At 36.0% G+C, this 26,614-nt stretch overlaps 1 protein-coding gene across 4 annotated transcripts in view; it reads right to left on the bottom strand.

Annotated features, from left to right (window-relative positions):
• Window positions 1–26,614, bottom strand: part of erbin (erbb2 interacting protein) — a 313,904-nt gene that overhangs the window by 99,265 nt on the left and 188,025 nt on the right. For all 4 annotated transcript variants that reach the window (XM_039758666.1, XM_039758665.1, XM_039758667.1 and 1 more), the window contains 2 exons: window positions 8,268–8,346; window positions 2,516–2,605 (listed from right to left, as the gene is read on the bottom strand). In XM_039758666.1, coding sequence (XP_039614600.1) covers window positions 2,516–2,605; window positions 8,268–8,346 — 169 coding nt within the window. The remainder of the gene's footprint in view (window positions 1–2,515; window positions 2,606–8,267; window positions 8,347–26,614) is intronic.

Consider the following 26,614-nt stretch of genomic DNA (forward strand, 5'->3'; position numbering starts at 1 on the left):
GTTAAGAAAACAGGTTGCCATTTTTTTCTTTTGCCTGTGACTCACTGTAGATTTAAAATGCATACATCTTTTGGTCTGCCTGACATTCTTTTCTTTTCATTTTTTTTTTTTTAAATTTTATTGAATTCATTCAAAATCAAATACAAAAAAAAACATATAAGCAAGTCAATTTTTACAAAACTTGGTCTGTCTGACATTCCATTGAGTAAAACCTTCAAATTGCATCATTTCAGCTGTCATTCATAACCAAGTAAAATTAACAAAAATACTATCACATATACTGTTACTATTATAATTTCTTTTTTAAGCAAACTCTTTACTCGAGATAATTGTACATACAGTTCATTTGAATAACGATACATAATGTATAAAGTTAACAAGCAATACACAACAAAATTCAAAGATATCACAACAAAATGCAGTAGTATAGATAGTAATGAAAACAAACACAAACAAAAGGTGGCCTTTATTTGTGTGAGTTCACATATAGATTTTAACACTCTATTATTCATGTGCTATTCTCAGCTACTGAAATTCATTATACGGAGTTCAAAGTTACTTTTCAAAAAGTGGAAAGTAGGTTAAAGTAGAAGCTGACTTAAGTAAAATTAGTTTTTAACCAGATATATGCATTTATCATTGTGAGAAAAATTATAACATGTAAGAGCTAACACCAACTATGGCTGCAGTACATATGAATAACTTACAAATACTAAATACTTCACAGTAATACATTAATTTATAATACATCTCCATTATTATTTATTACTTATTGTGTTACCACCATACCAGGCTTTGTGGTTTTGATTAACAATTTTCTGTACACAACATTTTTATGATTGTTTTTGGGTTTTTTTTAACCAATGACTAACATTATTGCTAGGCAGTGTGGTGTAGTGATAAAAGACTTTGGATCTAGGTCTTCAGATCCTGAAGTTGTGGGTCCTTAATACTGATACTGTGTAACCACGAGCAAGTCACTTTACCGACCTGTGCTCCAACTGGTACAACAAAAGAAATGTAACCAATTGTGTCTCAAATGTTGTAAGCTGCTTTGGATAAATGAATCAGTGAAAAAATAAAATACAGTTGGTCTTCTGAATCCATGGGTTTTACATTCATGGATTCAACGAAGTATGGATCAGAAATATAAATAAATACACAAATTTCCAAGAAACAAAACTTGAATTTGTAACACATCTAGTACTATGCTGGATCATTGCGAATAAAGTGATATGTAGGTACTGCAGATGAACAAAATGGCTCACAGAAGAAAACTTAAAACTCCTATCTGGTAGCCAACTGCTGAGAACCCACACTGCTCTTCACTTGGATTTTTCTGCTCACAAAAAAGCACCCGTGCTCTACTCGGTAGATCAATCAAACCTGTTCTCTGGCAGACAACACCTATATAAAAGGAAAGCTCTTTCTTGCACATCTATCCCACCTCAGCTTCTGATAGCTACCAATCACCAAGGTAAGAAGCAGTTTCCATATTTACACTTCCCACAGTACTGCAGCGCTTAAACAAAAAACAAATTACAGACACTCAAACAAAGAAGGCTAAACAATAACTAACTAAAACGTTTAACTGAAATCGGACTTCCTTAAACTGTTACTACTCCACGCTCCAAGCCAATCAAAGTGAGTCTGCTCATCAGCCCAGAGACACCTGGCCAGGGCACCGAGTAGTTTTAAATGTACATGCATGTGTGCAAAAATCTGTGCAGGCTAGAAATCGATTGGGGACACACATTTTGCTTCACAACATCAAACCATTCATCAAATATCAAAGCACACACCTCGATCCTGAAGAATCTGCAAAGTAGCTTGCTGTCACAATGTTGAAAGTAAACAGAGACTGACGTCAAGTTCAAATAAAAACAAAAAACACCTGTCAACTAATTTTCTTTTTTCTATAACATCACCAAATTTCAATAAAATCAGTAAAAGCGTTTTTGGAGATTTTGGGGGTATTTAGTCCTGTAGCATGGGGGCATTTTACCCCTAAATACTGACATATCCTTTCTTAGAAGATACCTAATATTTGCCCTAGATGTACCACCCTGCCATATTTCAACTTTTTAACTAAATGGGAAATAGTGTTTTTGTTGCTGAGCAAGTGATTGTTGCATTATATACTACAGATTTTTAAACTCCCCTTTCCTAAAAATACTTATAGCTTAAATAGGTGGTGAGCTCAATGGAAAAAGTTTATGTTGACATCACGTTTTCACAGAAAGAGAATGGCCAAATCATCTGCAGCATTTTTTTTTCCCTAAAAAGTAAGTTTTTGCTCATACCTAATTAGGTCTGGATTGTAACAAAATTATACTTCGCTGGACTTTGATTACAATTTTAATCTTATTATGTAAACATCATCATTTCTGAAAAGTAAATGACTTGGGAAACACCTTTGTCATTTTTGAAATCTACAATGGCCTTTAACTATATGACTAACAAAAAGAGAATTTACATAACATAGAAATAATGAAATATATAGGTATTAACTTACCTGCCAAAATTCGCTGGAAGGAATTCCAGAAAGGCATCATTGAGATAGAGTTGTGAAAGACTGAGAAGCTGAGTAAATCCATCAGGAAGTCTAATACACAATCAAAGGGGGGAAAAAATAAATTAGCAACTCATTCTCAAAGACAAAAAAGTAGCTGTTTTGTTAAACATCTAATACATTCTCTTGATAAAACACACTAGACAAACATCAAAATGAGCAAAAATGTTATTTTGTAGTTAGCCCGAATACTGAACAGTCTATAGCTTAAGTTGGAAGCTGCTGTCGCACTTTTGCAGTCTCTGTACTTTGTATATAAAAGTCACATCAAATGTTATTTACCTTGATTTATTTACTTATCTTCCTACAGCATTAAAGTCACAAGTAAACTGTAGAGCTTCCTGTGTTTTTCTTTTTTTTTTCTATTAATTTTATTACAATCCATACATAGCATTTCCAGATATTAAAAACTGCATATGTTTGTAAAGGTTGAAAGAGATGGTTTTCTTGCAGGGGTGCCACAGATAGAAGCTTCTCCGTCTTAAAATGCTTTCTACATTGGTTTCAGATTCTAAAAATCAAGTTTTTACAAAAAGAAGAATTATGTTAAGAAAAGATCGATCCCCACCCCTGAGAGAGAGAGCAAGCCAAACTGAGTAAAATTTAAGGCTTGTAAACATACCTAAATTAATAAATTCTCTGTGCTTTATAAACTTATTTTAAAATATTACTGATTAGATCCTGCCATGTTTTGAAAAAAGTCTGTACAGATCCTCTAACTGAGTATTTGATTTTTTCCAATTTCAAATAATATAACACATCGGTTTCCCACTGACTTAAAAGAGGAGAGTTTGGGTTCTTCCAGTTTATCAGAATAAGTGTGCGTGCCAACAGTGTAGTGAATGCAATCACAATTTGTTTGTCTTTCTCCACTTTAAGCCCTCTGGAAGAACCCCAAACACAGCTGTTAATGGGTTAGGAGGGATTGTGAGTCCAAGGCTGTCTGAGAGGTAATTAAAAATTTTTGTCCAGAATAATGTTAATTTGGTGCAGGCCCAGAACATGTGACCCAGTGAGGCTGGGGCTTGGTTGCAACGTTCGCAGGTTGGATCATGCCCTGGAAACATTTTGGAGAGTTTTAGTCGAGACAGATGTGCTCGATATATAATTTTGAGTTGTATAATTGTATGCTTTGCATATGGAGCTCGAGTTAATTCTCTGCATTGCTACTTTCCACTCCTTTTCTGATATATTAATTGAGAGATCTTTTTCCCAGTGTCCTCTTGGATCTTTGAAAGGAAGGGATTGTAAAATGATTTTATATATTGTAGAGATGGAGTCTAATCCTTGAGATTGAGCAATATTTTTCCAGCGTGGATGAGGGTGCAAGATGAGGAAAATCTGGAAGGTTCTGTTTAACAAAGTTCCTGATTTGAAGATAGTGAAAAAATGTGTAGCTGGAATGTTAAATTTGGAATGTAATTGTTCATAGGATGCAAAGACGTTGTCTATATAAAGATCTCTAAGCAAGTTAATTCCAATTTTTTTCCAGATATTAAAAACTGCATATGTTTGTGAAGGTTGAAAGAGGTGGTTCTCTTGCAGGGTGCCACAGATAGAAGCTTCTCCGTCTTAAAATGCTTTCTACATTGGTTCCAGATTCTAAGTGAGTGGAGCACAATTGGGTTATTAGTGTATTGCCGATAACGTGTGTTTATTGGAGCACAGAGCAAGGAATACAAAGAAGTACTGCAGGATTTTACTTCTATTGCGGTCCAAGCCTGTGTATGTTCTTCTATTTGTGTCCAGGTTCTTATCGCCTGTATATTTGTCGCCCAGTAATAAAACTGGAAGTTAGGTAGAGCCATGCCGCCTTCTGCCTTTTGTCTTTGTAGGGTCGCTTTTTGATGCGTGGATGTTTTGAATTCCAAATAAATGAGGTTATTGTTGAATCTAATTGCTTAAAGAATGATTTATTAATGTATATTGGGATGTTTTGAAATAAAAAAAGGAGCTTAGGAAGAATATTCATCTTAACAGTGTTAATTCTTCCAGCTAGTGTGAGATGAAGGGTTGACCATCTATGCAAGTCTTGTTTAATTTTTTCCATGCAGGCGCGAAATTTTGTTGATAAGAGCTTTATGTTTACTTGTGATGTTTACCCCTAGGTATTTAAACTGTTCTGCAATGATAAAAGGTAGGGTGTCTAATCTAATATTATATGCTTGAGAATTCACTGGAAAGAGTACACTTTTATTCAGATTAATTCTGAGACCAGAGATCTTTTGAAATTCTGTGAGTGCTGCTAAGACTGCAGGCACAGAATTTTCTGGGTCCATATATACAGTACCATGTCATCTGCATATAATGAGATTTTCTGTTCCAGTCCTTCTCTGCTAATCCCCTTTATCTGATCAGTATTTCGACAATGTATTGCCAGTGGTTCAATGGCAATTGCAAACAGCAGCGGTGACAAGGGCATCCTTGTCTAGTGCCACGCTCTAGTTTAAAGTAGTCTGAGCAAATGTTATTGATGCAAACTGAAGCTTCTGGGTTAGTATACAGTAATTTAATCCATGCACAAATGTTGGGCCAAACCCAAACTTCTCCAATGTAGTAAAAGGTATTTCCATTCAATCATGTCGAATGCTTTTTCTGCATCCAATGATAATAATATTTCTGGGGTGTTTGATTTAGTTGGTGAGTATATTACATTAAACAGGCGTAGAAGATTTGAAGATAAGTGTCGGCCCCTAATAAATCCAGTTTGGTCTTGTGATATTACAGAGGGAGCACTTTCTCCATCCTTCTAGCTATGATTTTAGAGAGTATTTTAACGTCGTTATTCAGAAGTGAAATTGGTCTGTATGATGCACATTGTAATAAGTCCTTATTTTGTTTTGGAAAGACAGTGATTAGTGCTTGGCGAAATGTTTGTGGAAGAGATTGGTTATCTCTGGCTTCTGTAAATGTTGCTAATAGGAGGGGAGCTAGCTGAGCGGAGAATTTCTTGTAAAACTCTGCAGGGTAGCTGTCAGGGCCTGCTGCTTTTCCACCTTGGAGTGACTTTATAGCATCTAGTAATTCTGATAATGCCAGAGGTTTATCAAGTTCCTCCACACTAAAAGCGTCAATTTGTGGTATCTGTAATGTATCCAGAAATGCATTAGATTGTATATTGTCTTCTTTAAACTCAGTAGTATATAGGGATTTATAGTAGTCTCTGAAAGTGTGCATTATATTTTTGTGTTCGATGATTTTATCTCCGTTAGGTTAGTGATTACGAGATTGCGCTATGCATATCTTGCTTGTGAATTTGTTGCGCTAAAAGCTTATTAGCTTTCTCTCCATGTTCATAGTAATGATGTCTGGATTTGTAAATTAGTTGTTCAGAGCTTCCTGTGTTTGATCGACACGGGCACACTGCCACAGTACATGTGTACTGAAGTGACTAACTGCAGGTGGAAGCTCCTGTCGCACCCTACACAACTGTGTTTGATCTTATTCAGGAAAAGATCCCAGTCGCCCCACAGGAGAAAGACTTTCTGAGACTCTTCAGTACGCGAGCGACTCTCGATGCTAGTGTTTAGATCTGAACGGTGTATGTGCCCAAAAACAGAAGTCTAACTGCATTCTTGTACCATTGCTTGAGAACTGAAATGTCAGTAGGCATTTTCCGTGGCATTACACGTGTAATTTGTGAGCATGCCCATGTCTTCTCTGTGCTGTGGTTACTAATACACTGAAGGGGCTTGGGGGAGCAGCTGTCTTGAGGCATTAGCTTGTCGATGTTGCATCCTCTTTTGCTTTATCCATTGCCTTTTCTTGTAAGTAGTGACAACGAAGTTCCTCTGCAAGGTGAGCCATTAACACTCTTCTTTTCTCAGTGGCCCCCGTGCATGCCTTGCACAGTACATGTGCGTTGATCGCAACCAAGTCAAGCTTGTTATAGCACAAGCAACAGGCCACCAAGTGCTCCAGCCACACTAAATAAGCTCATGCCTTCTGGTGCACTATGTCAGTGCAGCACCGGAAAAAAAAAGAACGAGACAAATATATGTGACATTTTGAAGAAATCTTTTTATGACCTGAATAGTACCAATCAGAAAGCATTGTCACACTAATGCAATATTATTTGAAAATGAACACAAGCGCAAGAAGGCGTGCAAATGAATATGAATAATATGAATAATGTTGCATCAGTGCCACAATTTTCCAAAATGTACTATACAGGTCACAAAATTAGTTATTCCAAATATCATATATACATATGTCTCTGCTTTTTTGTCAGTGTGGCTTTGACATCATGGACCATAAGGTGCATACTAATTCAACGTGAGCAGGAAGACTCAAAATTAAATAAAAAAATATTCAAGTGACAGTGAGATACGAAGCAGGCAGATTCACCAGCGTTTGTGTGTCAGCTTTTATTCCTCCAGATCAGAGAATTTCCAGTTCCACTGTCTAAATACATCACTCACATCTACAGTTATTCCCAGTTTCAGATAAAAAGTAACCGCATCAGATCTGGGGCAGGGGGCGAGTGTTGTATTGTGATCGAGACTGAGAGAATAAAAGTGGAGAAAAAAAAAAACAGTTAACTTTTACAAGTACTATAAATTTACACCAGCTTTTACAGACACAAATCAAATGAATGTTTTTATTGTAGAATATTAATAATAAGAACAGCTCACTACTCAAAACGGTAAATTTACAGGGGAGCCAGTTTCAAACTCACGACCTCCGGAGAATAAGTCAGCAGATCTTATTACTACACAGAAGCTGTCGTATTGTACTTGCACCTTTTGTGAAAGTATTTATTTGATATTTGGCCATCAGCCTTCACACATTATACAGTTCCTGTCTACATCTTGTCATTTACTACGAAAACATGAAAAAATGTTTCTGTTTTAACAATGTATTTTACATAGATTATTGTAGACACAAAACACACATCAAATTATTTCCCCTCACATTTCTGGGTAGCTCACTCCCAGATAATCAATCAAAGCAGGAAATGGGAGAACTTTATAACCGTTCTGCAGTGGTGGTTGGGGATGGCATAGCAGGCTGCTTGGACTTACCGACACATTTAGAAGACAAAAGAGGCTGACAGAGAGGTGCAAAGGGATTTAAGGTGGACCGGATTTATGAGGTTTTTTTTTGTTGGCTCTGGTAATTCTAGAGTTAAGGGATGTAATACAGTAGAGGGGGTAAGGGTAATGTCATCTAAGGTAAGAGAAAAACCACATACCTTTGAAACGACATTTCTGGACCCTACTAACAAAACCTTAAGTCCTAACACAATTTACCTGAAGGCCACATGATACTAGCTAATACTTACTAAGTGTAAGGTAATTTATCAGGAAAGAGGTTGCAAAGAGTCTAGAGAGATGAGTGTTCCGGCATAGAAAGAAATATTGGACGTTAAAAAGGTGCAGATTGAACAAACAAAAATATTTATAAAAATTTGTACAAAAAGAGAAGTGGCATTTATTGCACTATAAAATTCTGGACAGTAAGATATATATATATCATAATCGTCATGAGATGATAATACCTTAGTTCAGTCTCTGCAGCTAATTAATTCTTACAAATGAAGCACATGTAAGAAGAAAAAGAAAATCCTTAAAATAATTTTAAATGTACTGTATCAGATACCTTAAATCTATAATGCAACTTCTTTGAAATTAAGTATAAGCAAAACATCATTGATGACCCATGGCATTGGCATTTGGCAACCTGTGAGACTTACTTTGAAATTGGATTCACACTTGCTTCAACAATGGTCAGCACTTTGCAATTTTTGATGTTTTCTGGAAATTCCTGAATGCCTAATGAATTAAAAATGAAAACATATGCTTAAACATATAAAATTCTAGACAGAAAATTGGAAGGATAAAATTAAAAACAGTGGAACCTTGGGTCACGAATGTAATTCATTCCAAAACTCTGGTCGCAACCCAATTTGGTCATGACCCGAAGTAATTTCCCCCATAGGATTGTATGTAAATACAATTAATCCGTTCCAGACCGTACGAACTGTATGTAAATATATATTTTTAAAGATTTTTAAGCACAAAAGTAGTTAATTATACCATAGAATGCACAGTGTAATAGTAAACTAAATGTAAAAAGATTGAATAACACTGAGAAAACCTTGAACAGAGAAAACAAACAGTTCAAGAATTCACACTACAGCCTTATGAACTGCTCACTGTAAACACTTTTTTTTTTTTTAAACGCGTTTTAAGCACAGGGAAAAAATTAACATTTGAAAAATCCTTAAATTTTTACAAAAACTAACCATAAACAACCAAGAAAACTAACCTTGCATGAGTCGAGTTATGGCATGAAGGAAGTGAGTAGGAAGCTGGGTGGAGAGGAGATTACATTTTTGAGGTAAAGTCCCTCTGCGCGATGCACGTCTGACCGAGAACAATGTACTGTACAGGGAGAGACTGAACACGTGCGTAAATCACTGCCGCGTACGAACCGGAAGGGAAACTGGCTTGTCCGTCACCCAAGTGCGTGGTCGTGAACAGACGCAAAAGTTTAGCGAACTTTTTGGTCACCCTATTTGTACGTGTTCTGAGACGTTTGTGACCAGAGGTTCCACTGTATTTAAAAGTTAAAATTACATATAATACTGTTATCAGTATAAAAAGTACACAAATGAAAACAATGGAGTGGAGGAAGTGTGGGAATTTGAAATAATGGGAAGCAAAAATTATATTATAACAACTGATTAAACATTATGTATGGTGAGAATATTTATTCTGGGTACTCAAACTAATAATAAAAAACCTATGTGATGAATTTACATAGCTAATAGTAACAAAAAATAATTTTCCATATTAGACGGAAAATGCACAAAATTCTGGGAAATTAACTAATTAAAATTACAACTGGAAAAAGAAAAAATTAATGATAGGGAGGTTAAACAAAATCATTCTACATCAAAAACAACTTTCATGTCAAATCCACAGCCTTATACACACCTAGTATTATACTGAATAATGGAATTAGTGCCACACCCAATCCATCACCAGTCTGGAACTTTTGTTTTTGTGCTACATGTTTGAGAAGTGGATTTGATGTCAATAAATATGGGCGTTTTCTACACAAAGAAGTTAATGCAGAATAGTATTCTTAGATAGTTATGGGTTGTAGCTGCAATTATACTCTAAAGCAAGTTTTTTGGCATTTCTACATGTCAGGTGTATGTAGGCATTCACTATTCTGTTTAATTGACTACAGGGACAGGTTAAAATGCTTTAGTGATTTTTTATTTTTAAATCAAAGTCTGTACTAATTACAGAATTAAGAAAACAGCACTGTACAACTGCACAGTTTGGTCCTTTGCTGGAACAAGGAAGAATCTGGATGTTAAAAGACACGGGTACAATGTTACGAATGCAAATACAGAAAAAAGTGTAATATAATCAAAAATTTTTGCAAAATCTGAAATTACTAAATCACACAATAAATAATTTACCTAGTCCAGGTTAGTTAAGGTAGCTTTAAGATTTATGGCTTATCAAGAAAGAAGTCTAATTTTGGAGAAATATCTCCAGTCAATCAATTTTCTGTCAAAACATTTGCATTATAAAAACATCAGTTATCATGTTTCATGCTCTATTTTCCTGGGATTAAACTTTTTATTTTTTAAAACTAATCCTTGTTGCAGTTATTCATAAATGAAAACAATTGTTGGATAAAAGTGATCTTATATTAAGATCCTTTGCAAAGTGCACATAATAAATTTTAATTTTTTTTAATACTGTAAATAAGAGACACAATCAAAAGAACATTGGATATGCATTCCTGTCCTTGTGAATCACCTCTTTAAGATTTTTTTTTAATGTTCTAAGGGCAAAGAGACAATATCAGCAAGACACCAATATGTTTCTAACTAACCTGAAAAAAGTCTCATCTGCTTCCCTACATAACACTAGGCCTTACCTGGCAATATACTCTGTGGCACAGCATGGCTCTCTGGTAACTGAAGATAACAGATGGTTTGAGAAAGCACTTTGAACAAGTAGCAAAATATCTATAGGTTTTACATATTTCAAATGTTAATAGGAAATTTACGTAAACATAAAAAATAAAGAGGATTACATAGTTCTTATATAAAGATGGTATTCTGCATATTAGAAAACAAAATGTGTGAAAAATAAAACGTTAAGATCTGGGGAGTTCAAACTGCTTCACAGAACCAGCTGGAAAACTACATATTGCTTGGGGTTGTTCAAATTATAAGAGTTTCACTGTCAAATGAACAAATAGCTGAACATATATATAGCTTGTTAAATGTATTAACAAGCTGTATAAAACTAAGAACCCAACATCTAAACAAAATGTATGCTGATCTACTGGACTGTATTAATCTTTCCTGTATTAAAGAAATCCCCTTACTTAATAAGACTGGATCAATTTTTGATGTATACTTAAATCTGACATATTCATAATACCTTGCACTACCATGTAACATACCTTATGTGGCATACAGAGGGGTTCTTTTAAAGCACATACCATCAAGTAACAACAAACAACTCCTTAAGTGAAACATTACAAAAAGCCACAAAAACTTTGCTAATGATTCTCAACGAGCCACCTGCTTTCCTTAAACTTCATGATTTCTTAGGATCAACCCAGTCAACTAGGTCTTAAAATATGTAAATACAAATATGTAAACACATTGATGTCAATTGGCTCTCTGAAAACCTCTTCATTTTCTCAAAATCCTCTCTGTTTATACTTGGTAAGTTGACAACACAACCAAGCAGAATTTTTCTGTTAAACATGTTTATAGTTATTAAAAAGGTATTATTAGTTAAAAAGTTTCCTCTGCAGGGTGTCTGGGCCTCCCCTTAAAGATAGGGTGAGAAGCTCAGTCATCCGGGAGGGGCTCAGAGTAGAGCCACTACTCCTCCGCATCGAGAGGAGTCAGATGAGGTGGCTCAGGTATCTGATCAGGATGCCTCCTGGACGCTTCCCTAGTGAGGTGTTGTGGGCACGTCCAGCCGGGAGGAGGCCCTGGGGAAGACCCAGGACACGCTGGAGGGACTATGTCTCCCGACTGGCCTGGGAACACCTCGGGATTCTCCTGGAAGAAGTGGCCGGGGAGATAAGTATATAATGTGTATATATATATATATATATATATATATATATATATATATATATATATACATACATATATACACATATATACAAATATATATATGTATATATATATATATATATATATATATATATATATATATATATATATATATATATATATATATATATATATACATATATACATATATGTATATATATACATATATATATCATAAAATATGCAAAATATTGCCAATTAGAGCAATTGAGTCAAAATAGCAAACAGATTTCAAGCTGGTCGACTGGTTTATCATTAGCTATAGCATACATAGATTCAACTGTGAGGTAACTTATAATAGACATTAAAGGAATACTCCACACAAAAAAAATTTTTTTCTATACTTACTCCATGTACATTGTAATGATGGCAAAGATACATTTTTAATGTCATGTTTTCATGTAGACTGTTTAACATCATACCCTTGGTTTATTGTTATTGTTATTATTGTATTATGGTTTACTATGCTTATCCAGGACCACTTTTTAAACACCACTCCCTGGGTTTACTGTCTTAATATTTCAAGACTGTTGAAGATTATATTTTATGCTTTTAGTATTTAGACTTTATCAGCAATAGATATCTCTACATTTTAATCCTCAAACGCTGCTGCTGAGGGGCTTGTTTTGTTTTGGACCTGCTCCGTCTCTAAGTATGTCAGAGGACTGGGACTTGGTGAAGTGTGGTCTAGCCTCACGTTGGGAGGCAAAATGGGGGTGGGGGTGGGGGTCTAAGGGGGAGAGAAAGAGATTAAGTTATATCTAATCTATCCTTTTAATCCTTATAAATATAACTACCAACGTAATAATAGGCTGCATGGCAATAACTCGTGGGAAAAGTGAAAAGTAAGGTTGAAGCTATCTCATTTCCAGTTAAGACTACAAAATGACATCAAAAATTCAGAATCAAAGTCTCCATGATGGGACAGTTAACTTTGTGACCTGGAATGTTAAAGGCCCAAATCACAAATTAAAGAGAAAGAAAGTATTCTTTTACCTAACAGATTCAAATGCTAAAATATTTTTACAGGAGACCCACTTACTAAGCAAGAATCAGTTCCGGCTGCAAAAAGATTGGGCTGGCCAAATGTTCCATTCCAGCTTTACAAAAAAAACTAGAGGTGTGGAAATTCTCATACATAGAACAGTCTAATTTGTGGTATTAGATGTAGTATCTGATCCTGAAGGGAGATATATGATTGTCATGAGCAATTTATTTAACTGTAAAGTGATTTTGATAAATGTTCATGCACCCAATGTTGATAAGGAATTCATTCAAAATGTATTTGCATCCATTCCCAACGTGAACACTCATAAAATTATAATGGCTGGGGACTTTAATTGTGTTTTAAATCCACAATTAGATAGGTCTCCTGTCACAGGGGGGATGACATCTAACACTGCAAAGACAATTACACAGTTTTTAATTGACCACAACCTATCAGACCCCTGGAGGTTTCTAAACCCAAACTCAAGAACATATTCCTTCTACTCACCAGTGCATGATTGCTACTCAAAAATTGATTATTTCTTTATAGATAATAATTTTTTGCCTACGATTAAATATTGCAAGTACAACGCTATTGTTATTTCTGACCATGCCCCTCTGATCTTGGAGCTAAAATCATTATGCCCTACACACTCATCTCGCAGATGGAGTCTTAACCCACTTCTATTAGCAGACGAAAACTGTACAGAATTTATATCCAAACAAATCAGTTTCTTCCTAGAGACAAATCCATCCTCAGAGGTCTCTGCAGGAATACTCTGGGAAACTCTAAAGGCCTTCTTAAAAGGACTGATTATTTCATATCTTTCCCACAGAAGTACATTCAAAACGAAGAAGATATCAGAGCTAAGAAGTGAAATTACTAGAATAGATGAAGAACATGCCAGGTGTCCAAGTGAGGCTCTTCATAGGAAAAGGCAGGCTCTAAATTCGGAGCTCAACCTCTTAGCAACCAAAGGAAACCGAACAACTCATTTTTAAATCAAGACATCATTACTATGAACACGGAGAGAAAGCTAATAAGCTCTTAGCTCAACAAATCCACAAGCAAAAGTTCACAATGCAATCCCAGCAATCACCAACACGAACAGAGATAAAATCATTGACCATAAAAATATAATGCACACATTTAGAGACTACTATAAATCCTTATATTCCACGGAGTTCAAAGAAGACAACAAACAACCTAATGCATTTCTGGATACATTACAGATACCACAAATAGATACTTTAAGTGCAGAGGAATTGTATAAACCTCTGGAGCTATCAGAATTACTAGATACTATAAAGTAACTTCAAAGTGGGAAAGCAGCAGGCCCTGATAGCTACCCTGTAGAATTTTATAAGAAATTCTCCACTCAGCTAGCTCCCCTCTTATTAGCAACATTTACAGAAGTTAGAGACAATCAAATTCTACCTCAAACTTTTCACCAAGCATTAATCACCGTCTTTCCTAAACAAAATAAGGACTTATTACAATGTGCATCATACAGACCAATTTCACTTCTTAATAATGATACTCTCAAAAATCATAATTAGAAAGATGGAGAAAGTACTGCCTTTGGTAATATCACAAGATCAAACTGGATTTATTGAAGGCCGACATTTAGCTTCCAATCTTCAATGCATGTTTAATGTAATTTATTCACCAGCAAAGTCAAACACCCCAGAGATATTATTATCGTTGGATGCAGAAAAAGCATTTGACACAAATGGAACTCCCTTTTCACTACATAAGAGAAATTTGGTTTGGCCCAAACATTTGTGCACGGATCAAACTATTGTATACCAATTCAGAAGCTTCAGTTTGTATTAACAACATTTGTTCAGACTACTTTAAACTAGAACGTGGTACCAGACGAGGATGCCCCTTGTGACCACTGCTATTTGCAAGTTTTTTTACAATGTGTTTCTGAAAGAGGCCTTAGATTCACTTTAAATAAAAGTAATAAGTGCAGAAAGAACTTTACCTTGGTTTAATGAAGCCAATTGTGCTCTTGAATTAGAATGGCAAAAACTACAGTGCAGAGAATGGACATCAAAGTTACATTTCTTTCTAACTATATGGACCATGTTAAAAACTGTAAATGAAATCCTTTTCAGGGCCATTCTGAACAGTGTTTCAGACTACAAGATAAAAATATTTTTTGTACAATATAGAACAGCTGGCAATTTTATAAATAGAACATCTGAAATGCCATGCAAAATCCCTACAAATATTATTAATAAAACCGCTATTGTAAGACTCCACATTTCACAATATTGTCCAACACCATGTCTTCTGTTATATTCCATCCTACTAACATTAACTCTGGAACAGAATAAGAATTCATAACTACTTTCTAAAATCAAAACCAGTATCTGTCCCTCGGTCCCAGTCCCAACAAAAGCAGTTTAAGAAAGCAGCTCTGGCAGCACCTGTTCTTAGCATTATATAGTGAATGGATCTTTTTGACTGGTATAACTTCAAAATATTCTGCTTGGTTTCCAATGACACAGAATAGAAATGACTCATGTTATCAGTTATGGTACATTTTAATGTCTTCTGATGAATGAAACACTACAGGTATAACATTGTTAGTTTTAACCTCAGCCATTTTCACAGGCTTAAAAATTATGTTGGGTGCTCATGTAATGTGCTTACTCGGAATACATTATAATCTGTTTCACTCTTATACAGATATGTGATAATAAATTAATGAGAAAGTACTAAGTTAGATAGTATGCCCCTCCAGACTTGATACTGTGGCCTTGAATGTTTTAACTTTACATGCTAATCCAAGAAGATATGAATATAAAGTATGATTTTCATTTTAGTTTGTATGCAGACTCATCTTTCCTTTAGACCAGGCTTCTTAATCTTTTGTCTTGGCATAAATGCACTACAATTACAAATATTATAACTTTAGGCGTGTGTGTCTTTTAATTTTTCTCATGTATATCTATTTTTTATTTATTTTTTAAATGGCTAATTATATGATATGGAATAAAAACTAGAAAGCCTTAAATTTTCTTAATTTCAAATTTCCAAAAATGATACAGTTTAGAACTTAAATTTCTGGTGTCGCAAAAAGGGGCATCTTCCCCCTGAAAATAAGTGCCATTTTATTGGTTTTTAGGGGATTTCAGCATGTGGCTTATTAAATAATGATACGATCATTGTGGACTACTCGATTTCTTATTATGTGTACATGCAAAATTTAATCACTTAAAATTTCTGTTTATTAACTGAAAAATAAACAATGCCTAAAACAGTTAATAAAAATTAAATAAAAACATATCATTGCCAAAATAATTAGCGAATAGTAAGTCATAATATTTTAGAAAAACTCTTTAAAGCTACTTTGATAAAAACACAGTTCAAACCAGGCCTGTCAGAAAACCACTTTGTCAGAATCTGTAATATTTGGTGTTGCGGGACTACGTTAGTTTATGGAGGAAAGATTAGCTGGTTAAGGAACAATTAATAGAGTAATATTTATACGTTCAATCAAATTCCTTCATTTTTTAAATGTTATAAACTCCTGATGCGTTCATAGCTTTCTAAATCTGTGCCTCCTTTTTATATTTGTCCTAAGTTTAAAGCTTCATGTGTGAAATCAAACATATCAATTTTACATTAATCGATTATTTAATAACTCCTGTAAAACAGCATTTGTTGTGCTGCTTTAAAGGCTTCTTATATGAATGATCAGACTGTGTTGAACTCATGCAAGCTTTACTAAAACAAATTAATCATTTGCACAATATAGAAGACATTACTACTCACTGCAGTTTGGACTTACATGCCCATTACAACATAATGCTACGCTGATAAGGGTGCATGATGTGTGTAAGTGAAGAATACACATGCAAAAGCACAAGTGGAAAAAAATGATAACTTTTACAAGTACTATAAATGTACACCGGCTGTTATAGACGCAAACCAAATGTATGTGTTTATTGAATAATATTAACAATAAGAGCAGCTCACTACTTAAAACGGCAAATATACAAGGCAGTCAGGATAGAACTGGGGGACTCTTGATTACAAGTCAGCAATTCTTAACTCTGCGCCACGGAAGCTGTTGCATCACCTTTTGTGAAAGTGTTTATTTGATCTGTGGACTTCAGGCTTGACACATTATATAGTTTATGCCTGTATTTTGTCATTTATTACTAATATATGAAAAACGTTTCTGTTTTAACAATGTGTTTACACAGATTATTGTAGAAACGGAACACACATGAAATGCATGTGTCCCAAATAACAATCTTATTATTTCCACTCTAAAACTCTGAGATAAATAAAACCCTTCTATATAAAAGCGGTCGGGTGTCCTTCCGTCCCGTGAGTGCTACACAGGTGCGGAGTTTCACACACGCCCCGTCCATTTTGCAATGCACGATGGGATTTGTAGTTTCATTTTTCCAGGTAAAAGATGATTTTCAACTCCAGACTGTGCGATATCTTCTTCTTCTTTCTTACTATATAAAAGCAGTCGGGATTGCCCTTCCGTCCCGTGAGTGGAAAGCGTAGCAGTATTCCGCTTATCATAGACTTACTACTTACGGCTTGCGATACGAAGCGACATGATGTGAGCAGAGTTCTGGTGCTCCCATCGTTCCCGTGCTTTTGTGCGCGATGCGCTGGAAAAATAGACAAAATTATGTCTCTGGAAATAATTAATGTTGATGGAGTACAAATGCCTCACCGCGTAGTAAATATCAGGGGGGTTCAAAAGGGCGACCTCAATATAGAAAAAAGTTTAAATTTCATCACAAAAATAACAGAAACTACGAGTATTAAAGTAATACCGCTCAAATGCAATATAACCAAATTAATGAGTTTGTATAAAATATCAAATTGATCTACATATTGAATTGCCTTAAGAAGTGGACAACTTAAAAGGTGGGTCAGCCTAGTCAAGGAATAAGCTGGGAGAACTTTGTGCACGTTCTGCGGCGGTGGGGGGATGGAATAGTAGGCCACTTGCTGCTTGTTTTGAGCGGCACATTTACAAGACAAAAGACACTGACTGAGAGGTGCTAAGGGATTTAAGGTGGGCTGGATTTACGAGTTTATTCGTAGGCTTTGGTAATTCTAGAGTTAATGGGTTAGGAGTGATTGAGACACCAAGGCTATCTGATAGGCATTCAAAGGTTTTTGTCCAAAATTATGTTAGTTTAGCATACACCCAAAAAATGTGGCCCAGTGAGGCTGGAGCTAGAGTGCAGCTTTCACAGATTGAATCCTCCCCTGAAACATTTTGGACAGTTTTAATCGAAATAAATAGCAAATTTTAAGTGGAATAATTGAGTGCTTTGCACATATGGAGCTAGACTATACTCTATGAATGCCTGTCTTCCACTTCTTTTCTGAAATGTTAAGCAAAAGATCCTTTCTCCATTGTGCCTCAAGATCTTTGAAAGGAAGGGACTTTATAAAATTTTTATAAATTGTGGAGATGCTATTTAAGTCTTAAAAGACTGATCAGTATTTCTTCTGGAACAGAAAGAGGTGGAAGGAAACTTGGGCAGTTTCAGTTTGAAAAGGTTCTAGCTTGAAAGTAGTGGAAAAATTATTTTGATGGGTGTGACGTTGTGGGTTGGCTCCACGTTCCCTGTTACGTTCAGGAGCCTCTTGAACATGACACAATCGATAGTCATGACCGGGATGAGCTTGACAGATAAGGACAAACACATATAAAGCAAGGGGATGATGAAAAAGTGCAGCAGTGCTTTAATTAAAAATAATTCAAAATACAGTGTTCAAACCTAAAATACTCAATCTTCCTCAATTAAATAAATAATACATAAAAAAAGGTGTCTATGTGGAGGTTAAAATCAATCAAAACAAAGAATCCATTAAAACAAGGTTAAAACACAGCAGGAATCATCTTTAAAAAACAAGAGTCCGAGTGCACTCCTTTAAAACGGCCATCTCCACAGCTTATCGTGCCAGAACCTTGCAGCCAAGGAGACAGCTATCCAAAAGGCACCTAATATCCTTCTATGGGTACAGGTCCCTGCCACTCCATGGCTTTAACAAGGTGCCCACTCCAGACCCAAGGCTTGGGTCCTCAAAAGCCATGGCACTAACAATGGGTCTTCCCATCTGAGCCTCGCCAACTACCACTGCATTCCCAGACTTCTGTGGTGAGCTGCCTGCACTACCTGGTCACTCCAGCTCCCAAGTCATTCAGCTGGAGTGATCATCCATGACAAGCCCCTTGAGCAGTTGCCACCTGCTCCTTGGAGTGGCTCTCCTCACAGCTGCCTGCCTCCTGGTTCACTCTCTCTCCCTCTTGCTCGCACCTGCACCGGCTCTCTCTCCCATCTTCCTGCCTGCTTCTTTATCCTTCTTTTAACATTCGCTTTTATATCTGTTTTTCCTGATTTTCTTCCTCCTTTCTTATCCTGCACTCACCTTTTATATACTGGGGAGCAGTTGCAAGTAAAATCGCCTGGTTGCCGCCCTGGGCTGATAATGAGACAATCAAGCCATTTGTACGTGCCGGCAAGGCAACACACAGTCAGCTGACTGCAGTGCGCCAACCCAGAGACGGGGTCTCTTCTTAGCAGATCACTTGTACCTGCTCACTTCCCAGTATGAGCACGTTCAATTATGTATTGATTTAAAATGGCCACTTTTTTCTGAACTTAATTGATCGTAGGATGCAAAAATATTATTGATGTACAAGAGGCCCTTTCATCCCAGCTGGAAAACTCAACTAATATCCCAGCTGAATTAGCCATGTCAACCCCAACCGGACTCGCAACTCTGCCGATACAGAGTGCGGAGAACACCGAACCGCACTTTTCAAGCTGAAAGAACTGACTGCCGCACTCTTGGCGGGGTAGGTAAATAAATGATATAAACAGCAATATAACAAGAATATAAAGAAAGAAATAATGGACTTAAATATGAATAATGAGAAAAAGCATCAAGATATTAAAAAAAAAAAAAATCCTGGAGAAATGTTATGTAATAATGTAATAAGTTTAAATAAAATTACAGCCTTAACACAAATTCTTGGAAATATTGATGAACTACAGAAAAATATGGGTACGTATATATTATATATATGCAGTTATCCTATTTCTCCAATCCTAAAGATTATCATTAAATTGGCTTATTCTGTTTCTTATAACAAGTGTGCTTCAATTACTTTGGTGCAAGTATAATGGCCGGTGACCACTTCCTACAGAGAAAGGTAAGGTAATTAAGAGTCTTACCAAATTACTTAATTACCCGGATTTACGAAGCCAAAAACATGTAGTTAAATAACCAAATTGAATCTCTCCCTATTTTCTAAAGTTGCTACCAATACAAAATAGTCTCCATTTTGCCTACACATACTACGTATCTAAAGTTATGATGTGGGCTAAAACCAAGACTAAGATTTAAACTTTTTCTTAAATGAACAGGGTTATTAATTCATCATTCCAAAAACTTCTCTATAAAATGTTATTTACTCAAAAAATATCTTAGCATTAAAACTAAGCAGAGCTGAAAATGAATAAATGAAATTGTATAATTGTAATAGAAAGGTAGATACTAGTTATTAGAAGGGCAACATTATACTGTATACATTCAACCATTTATTAAATTCTATTCAGTGCAACTTAACAATTCAAACTGGCTAGAGCTTTTATTGTGTAATTTAAGTGGTCTAGTCTTTTTTTTTTTTTTAAATTATTTAAAGACCTCATTTATAATTTAAAAACTCCTCAAATAAATGGTTAAAAGCAATGCAATGTTAAGAAATGTAGACATTTTCCTCAGTAAATTTCTCCTACTCTGTTACTAGAGGGATTTGAATATAATAGAAAGTGACAGTTCTAGGGTAACATACTAGTCCGAACAGTGCTTTTAAGGCTTTAGGGAATAATTAACCACTCAACACATCATTCCAGGAAGGTTTCTAAAAGGTTTCAAGTAGTAAAAGATCTTTCCTACTGTCAGAAAATTAATGAATTCTTGCCATTTTAAATTGTATAATCCACAATAAAATAATAACATCACATTTTAAATAAGGTCTCACTGTATGTCCATAAACTTCTACCTAAAATTGGGTTTATTTCTGGATAAAACCCATATAGTTAGACCACTGCTGGTTAATTGTTGATTTCAATTGTTTAAATACACATAGGGACTGGCTTCAGCTATATGATTTGTTGCATCACATTCCTTCATATTAGCTACATTAGATAACACAAATAAACATTTTCCCAAAATTGAAAGTACTAATACTAGTACTAATAATGTTGCCAATGGTTCTTCCACTAACAACTTAAAGCTTTCCAAGACAAAGTTGAACTCCACATTTATGTAACCCTATCAACACAACAGCTTGTGGCATCATGTTGCACAGTCACAGGAATGACAACTTTCAAAACTTGCAAATACAAAACAATTAAATACACACTAGGCACGTCTACTGCATCTTACAACTGATTACTAGCACACAGCACTCCCAGAACTTGTTGCAGTGACAGCTAAATCAGTATTTTGCTTAAAGTCAGGGATTATTGAGAAACTATTACTGTTATGTGATGATCAGCTGATCATTTCTCAAGATAATTCTGGGGTGTTACATGAAAATGTTGCTTATTTAAAATACCTTATTCACATAATAAATCACGTATTTAACATTCATTTATCAATTTAGCTTTGTTTTTGTTTAAATAAGTGATGGGCCCCACAGATTCCCACAAATCAGTTTTTGTTTTTGCAATTAAAATTAAACTTTAAACCTTCTTAGCGTTACATTTTTTCTCAAAAAAAAACATGAAAAAAATTGTTGCATATTTTGGCTTGAAAAATTACATATATATTTATTTTGATCTTTCTACTGTAAAATGTGCAAAACAACAGAAGTACAAAGTCAGAAGTGTAGAAAGTAAATACTAATGATACAAATAATAATAATGAAGAAAAATAATAAAAACCATGCTAATACCGTATATACTGTGAAAATGTGTCATTTGTATGGCACATCTTGAAGCACAGTAAAATTTACAATCCAACATCACAGTCGGGACAATAGTAGCGTGATTCCATGCGGAATTTCTTTCCAGACTGATCATCTTTTGAACAGCACACTGCACGTGTGTGATTGACAGAAGCGACATTTTAGAATTCATTAGAAATAACTTTTGATTTCAGTGCCCAAAGATAGATTAACTTTGTTATCATTGCTTGTATCACTGTCAAGAGTGTGCAACACCTAGAATGCTGAAATACGTTTCTTACGAGATGCCATAATAAGGCTAGGAGAAGATGGATCTTCACCTATGCCTGGTAACACTCAGGCCTGTTTCTTACGCAAGACACGCAAAAATCACTTCCCAAACAATGCGCTGCACTAACGCTGTTGGCACTTTTACAACCCAAGTAATCCTCGGGTCTAATGCTTATGTGAGACACATCTATACAGTTGACCAAGTGATGCTCTGGACTAACGTTTTTAGCACTGTTTTAACAGCCTGTGTGATGATTGGGTCTAACACAGAGGAGGTTAAGACGAACCTAAAATAATCAAAATGGGATCTTATGGCTAGGGCATGAAAAAGAAGCAGAACTGATATTGCAAAAAAACATACAAGTTATTCTACAATAAAACATCCACAATTTTTAAGGAATCTATAAAGTATAATTTGTGATTAACTGAAATATCTGAAATGTTTGAAAACAAACAAATTACAGCCTCAACAGAATTAATTTGTTCATCTAAGGCCTTGTTCACACGGGCGTTAAGTTTTTGGATAAACAAACTTGCTCTGAACGTCCTAGACGTTTATGTTGCATTTTGTGGTGGCGATCGATTGACTTCTACACCGGCGTTCGTTTATCTCTGTCTAACGCCAGCCTGCAGCTCAAATTGTAGTTTGTGTGTTAACCTGTGGAGGCAGTGTCGGGAACTGGATATGAAAGCCCTTGTCGTTTTATTTGAGGTGCCTCCTTTCAATATGGACCATTTTGCTATGTTAGATATTAATCTTCTTGTTTTAAAAATACTGTAATACGGCGTAGGGAGAGAAAAAATCGCCGCCACTACTGGGTTCATCCTCTGACTGCACGTCGGGTTAAAGGAAGTTTTTTTGTGCTTTATGAAGAAATGCGAAAATTTCCGCGCAAGTTTTTTAACACTAGAATTACCAGAGCCTACGAAAAAACTCGTAATTCCGTCCCACCTTAAACTGCTTCTTAAATCCCTTTACACCTCTCCGCCAGCGTCCTTTGTTCTCTAAATGTGCTGATAAAGAGAAGCTAGGAGCAGCCGGCTATTCCATCCCCCCACCAATTTAGAACGTGTACGAACTTCTCTCAGCTCATGCCTTGATTGAGTATCTGGGAGTGAAGTGGAGATTTAGAGTGAAATAATAGATCGTTGTTTGGAACACACGCATTTCATGTCTGTTCCGTTTCTACAGTAATCTGTGTCAACACATTGTTAAAACAGAAACTTTTTTATATTCTAGTAGTAGATAACAAAATGTAGGCATAAACTATATAATGTATGAAGCCTGAAGTCCAAATAGCAAAGAAACATTTTCACAAGAATAACACAATTGCACTTTTATTCAAACATATAACTGCAGAAAGAAAAAGCCGCCTTAACATGCGACATTGACACCAGTTTACTATAACTGACTCCGTAGTTCAATAGATACAGCCCCGGGAATCAAGGGTCACGGGTTCGATCCTGCGCCCCTCCCCTTTGAGAAGTAAACTGTTCTTAGTCTTACTGTTTTAGAATAAAAACATACATTTGATTTCAGTCTGTAACAGCCGGTGCAATTTATGATCTTTGTAAAGGTTAGCTTTTTTTTTTTTATTCACTTTTCACTCTCTCAGTCGCGTTCAGAATCAATCCATACAACCCCATCTGACACGGCTGTTTTCACTAAAGACGCGCTATAGCTCTGCAGTGTACCACGATGCATACTAACGAGGTTCTGACACACAAACGCTGGCGAAGCTGCCTTCTTCGTATCTCACCGTCACTTGCTTTTCTTTTTATTCAGTTTAATTGAGTGTTCCTGCCAGTCCCGCATGTTGCTGTATGCTTTTTCTTTTGCACCCCAGGACATGCAGAAGAAAGAATGGTAAAGACCAGTAACTTCGGCGCTATATGCAATCATCAGACACTCCCCATCTGCCCGTGTCGTTCAAACACAGGAACATATATTGGTGTAAAAGTATAACAAAAGTGCACTTTTATTCAAGTGCACTTTTTCCATCGCCTTTTCCTGTAAGAAGCAGTGTACACACTTCTCTCTATGCTGTGGTTTCTATTACACACCTGAAAGAAAGACAATATATGTGAAAATATAATCGCACTAATGCAATATTATTTGAAAGCGAACAGCGTCAGATCGGGTGTGAATTTATGCAGGAACTGGAAATTCTCTGATGCGGGACCTTCCCCCAGGGAAGAAAGTACAGTGTCAGGTGCTCATTCAGTGTAATAGGAACCATAGCACAGAGAGGTGTGTACACGGCAACAAGTACACGTGTCGTAAATGTAGGAAGGACGGTCTTTGGGTGTGTGGGAACTGTTAATATTTGAATGTGATGATTTTATATAGCACGGAATGAAAATTTTCACTTCTTAGCATTGCACCATGCAAGATGTCGTATCAATCGCCTACTGTATCTTGCTTTCTTTTTTCTTCGGTTATACAGGTAGTTTTGAATAAAAGTGCACTTGTTTTGTTTGAAATGAAGTGTCTGCATGCACTTTTCGTGGCATTACACGTGTATTTTTTGAGCATGCCCGTTTGAGCAGTATAAAAAGTATTGAAAAGTATAACAAAACAACGGGCAGAAGGAGAGTGTCTGATGATTGCATATAGCGCCGAACTTACTGCTCTTTACTATTCTCTCCTCTGGAGTACAAAAGAAACAGAATACTGACACTCTATAGCTCTGCGTTGTACCACCATCCATACTAACGCCCCCCCCGGGTTCTGACACACAAACGCTGGCGAAGCTGCCTTCTTCGTATCTCACCGTCACTTGCTTTTCTTTTTATTCAGTTTTATTGAGTGTTCCTGCCAGTCCCCGCATGTTGCTGTATGCTTTTTCTTTTGCACCCCAGGACATGCAGAAGAAAGAATGGTAAAGACCAACCGCGCTATATGCAATCATCAGACACTCCCCATCTGCCCGTGTCGTTCAAACACAGGAACATATATTGGTGTAAAAGTATAACAAAAGTGCACTTTTATTCAAGTGCGCTTTTTCCATCGCCTTTTCCTGTAAGAAGCAGTGTACACACTTCTCTCTATGCTGTGGTTTCTATTACACACCTGAAAGAAAGAGACAATACATATGAACATATCCAGCATACAGCAACATGCGGGACTGGCAGGAACACTCAATAAAACTGAATAAAAAGAAAATCAAGTGACGGTGAGATACGAAGAAGACAGCTTCGCCAGCGTCTGTGTGTCAGAACTGGGTGGGGGGGGGCGTTAGTATGCATCGTGGTACAGCACAGAGCTATAGCGTCCTGTATTCTGTTTCTTTTGTACTCCAGAGGAGAGAATAGTAAAGAGCAGTAAGTTCGGCGCTATATGCAATCATCAGACACTCTCTAGTTAATTGATTTGAAAGTTCGAGCATTGTACATTAGTTACTTCATGAAAAAGTACATTATAGTATTACATTTGGGCTTATTGAATATTAAAGTAACAGTCATTTAAAAAAAAAATAAAAGCAATATTGGAATGCAAGTAGATTGCACTAAATACATGCTTTTTAGCAGAAGGTTACAATATTATGTAGCTAAAAACGTGCAGCAAGCAAGATGTTAAAGTGAATTTCAAAAAGATTAATATTGTTGTGGCAAGTTAAATAGCAGGCAAGTTCTAGTTTAAAATCAACATTTAATGGCATAGTGTATAAAATTTTATTCAATATACATGACTAACACAGATATTTATATACAAGTCCTGAAAATTAAACACACACACAAACCCACACACAGTAGATATATTGCAATTGAGACAAGCCATAATTTCACTGTATATCCAAGCTGATAATGGACTGAAAAACGATGGGTCTTCAGCTCCAGGAAATCTTTTACACCAATATATGTTCCTGTGTTTGAACGACACGGGCAGATGGGGAGTGTCTGATGATTGCATATAGCGCCGAAGTTGGTCTTTACCATTCTTTCTTCTGCATGTCCTGGGGTGCAAAAGAAAAAGCATACAGCAACATGCGGGGACTGGCAGGAACACTCAATAAAACTGAATAAAAAGAAAAGCAAGTGACGGTGAGATACGAAGAAGGCAGCTTCGCCAGCGTTTGTGTGTCAGAACCGGGGGTGCGTTAGTATGCATCGTGGTACACTGCAGAGCTATAGCGCGTCTTTAGTGAAAACAGCCGTGTCAGATGGGGTTGTATGGATTGATTCTGAACACGACTGAGAGAGTGAAAAGTGAATTAAAAATAAAAAAAAAAGCTAACCTTTACAAAGATCATAAATTGCACCGGCTGTTACAGACTGAAATCAAATGTATGTTTTTATACTAAAACAGTAAGACTAAGAACAGTTTACTTCTCAAAAGGAGGAGCGCAGGATCGAACCCGTGACCCCTTGATTCCCAAGCGGGGGCTGTATCTATTGAACCACAGAGTCAGTTATAGTAAACTGGTGTCAATGTCGCATGTTAAGGCGGCTTTTTCTTTCTGCAGTTATATGTTTGAATAAAAGTGCAATTGTGTTATTCTTGTGAAAATGTTTCTTTGCTATTTGGACTTCAGGCTTCATACATTATATAGTTTATGCCTACATTTTGTCATCTACTACTAGAATATAAAAAAAGTTTCTGTTTTAACAATGTGTTGATACAGATTACTGTAGAAACGAAACAGACATGAAATGCGTGTGTTCCAAACAACGATCTATTATTTCACTCTAAAACTC

The sequence above is a fragment of the Polypterus senegalus genome, chromosome 7 (assembly GCF_016835505.1).
Source record: "Polypterus senegalus isolate Bchr_013 chromosome 7, ASM1683550v1, whole genome shotgun sequence".
Taxonomy (NCBI): Eukaryota; Metazoa; Chordata; class Cladistia; order Polypteriformes; family Polypteridae; genus Polypterus; species Polypterus senegalus.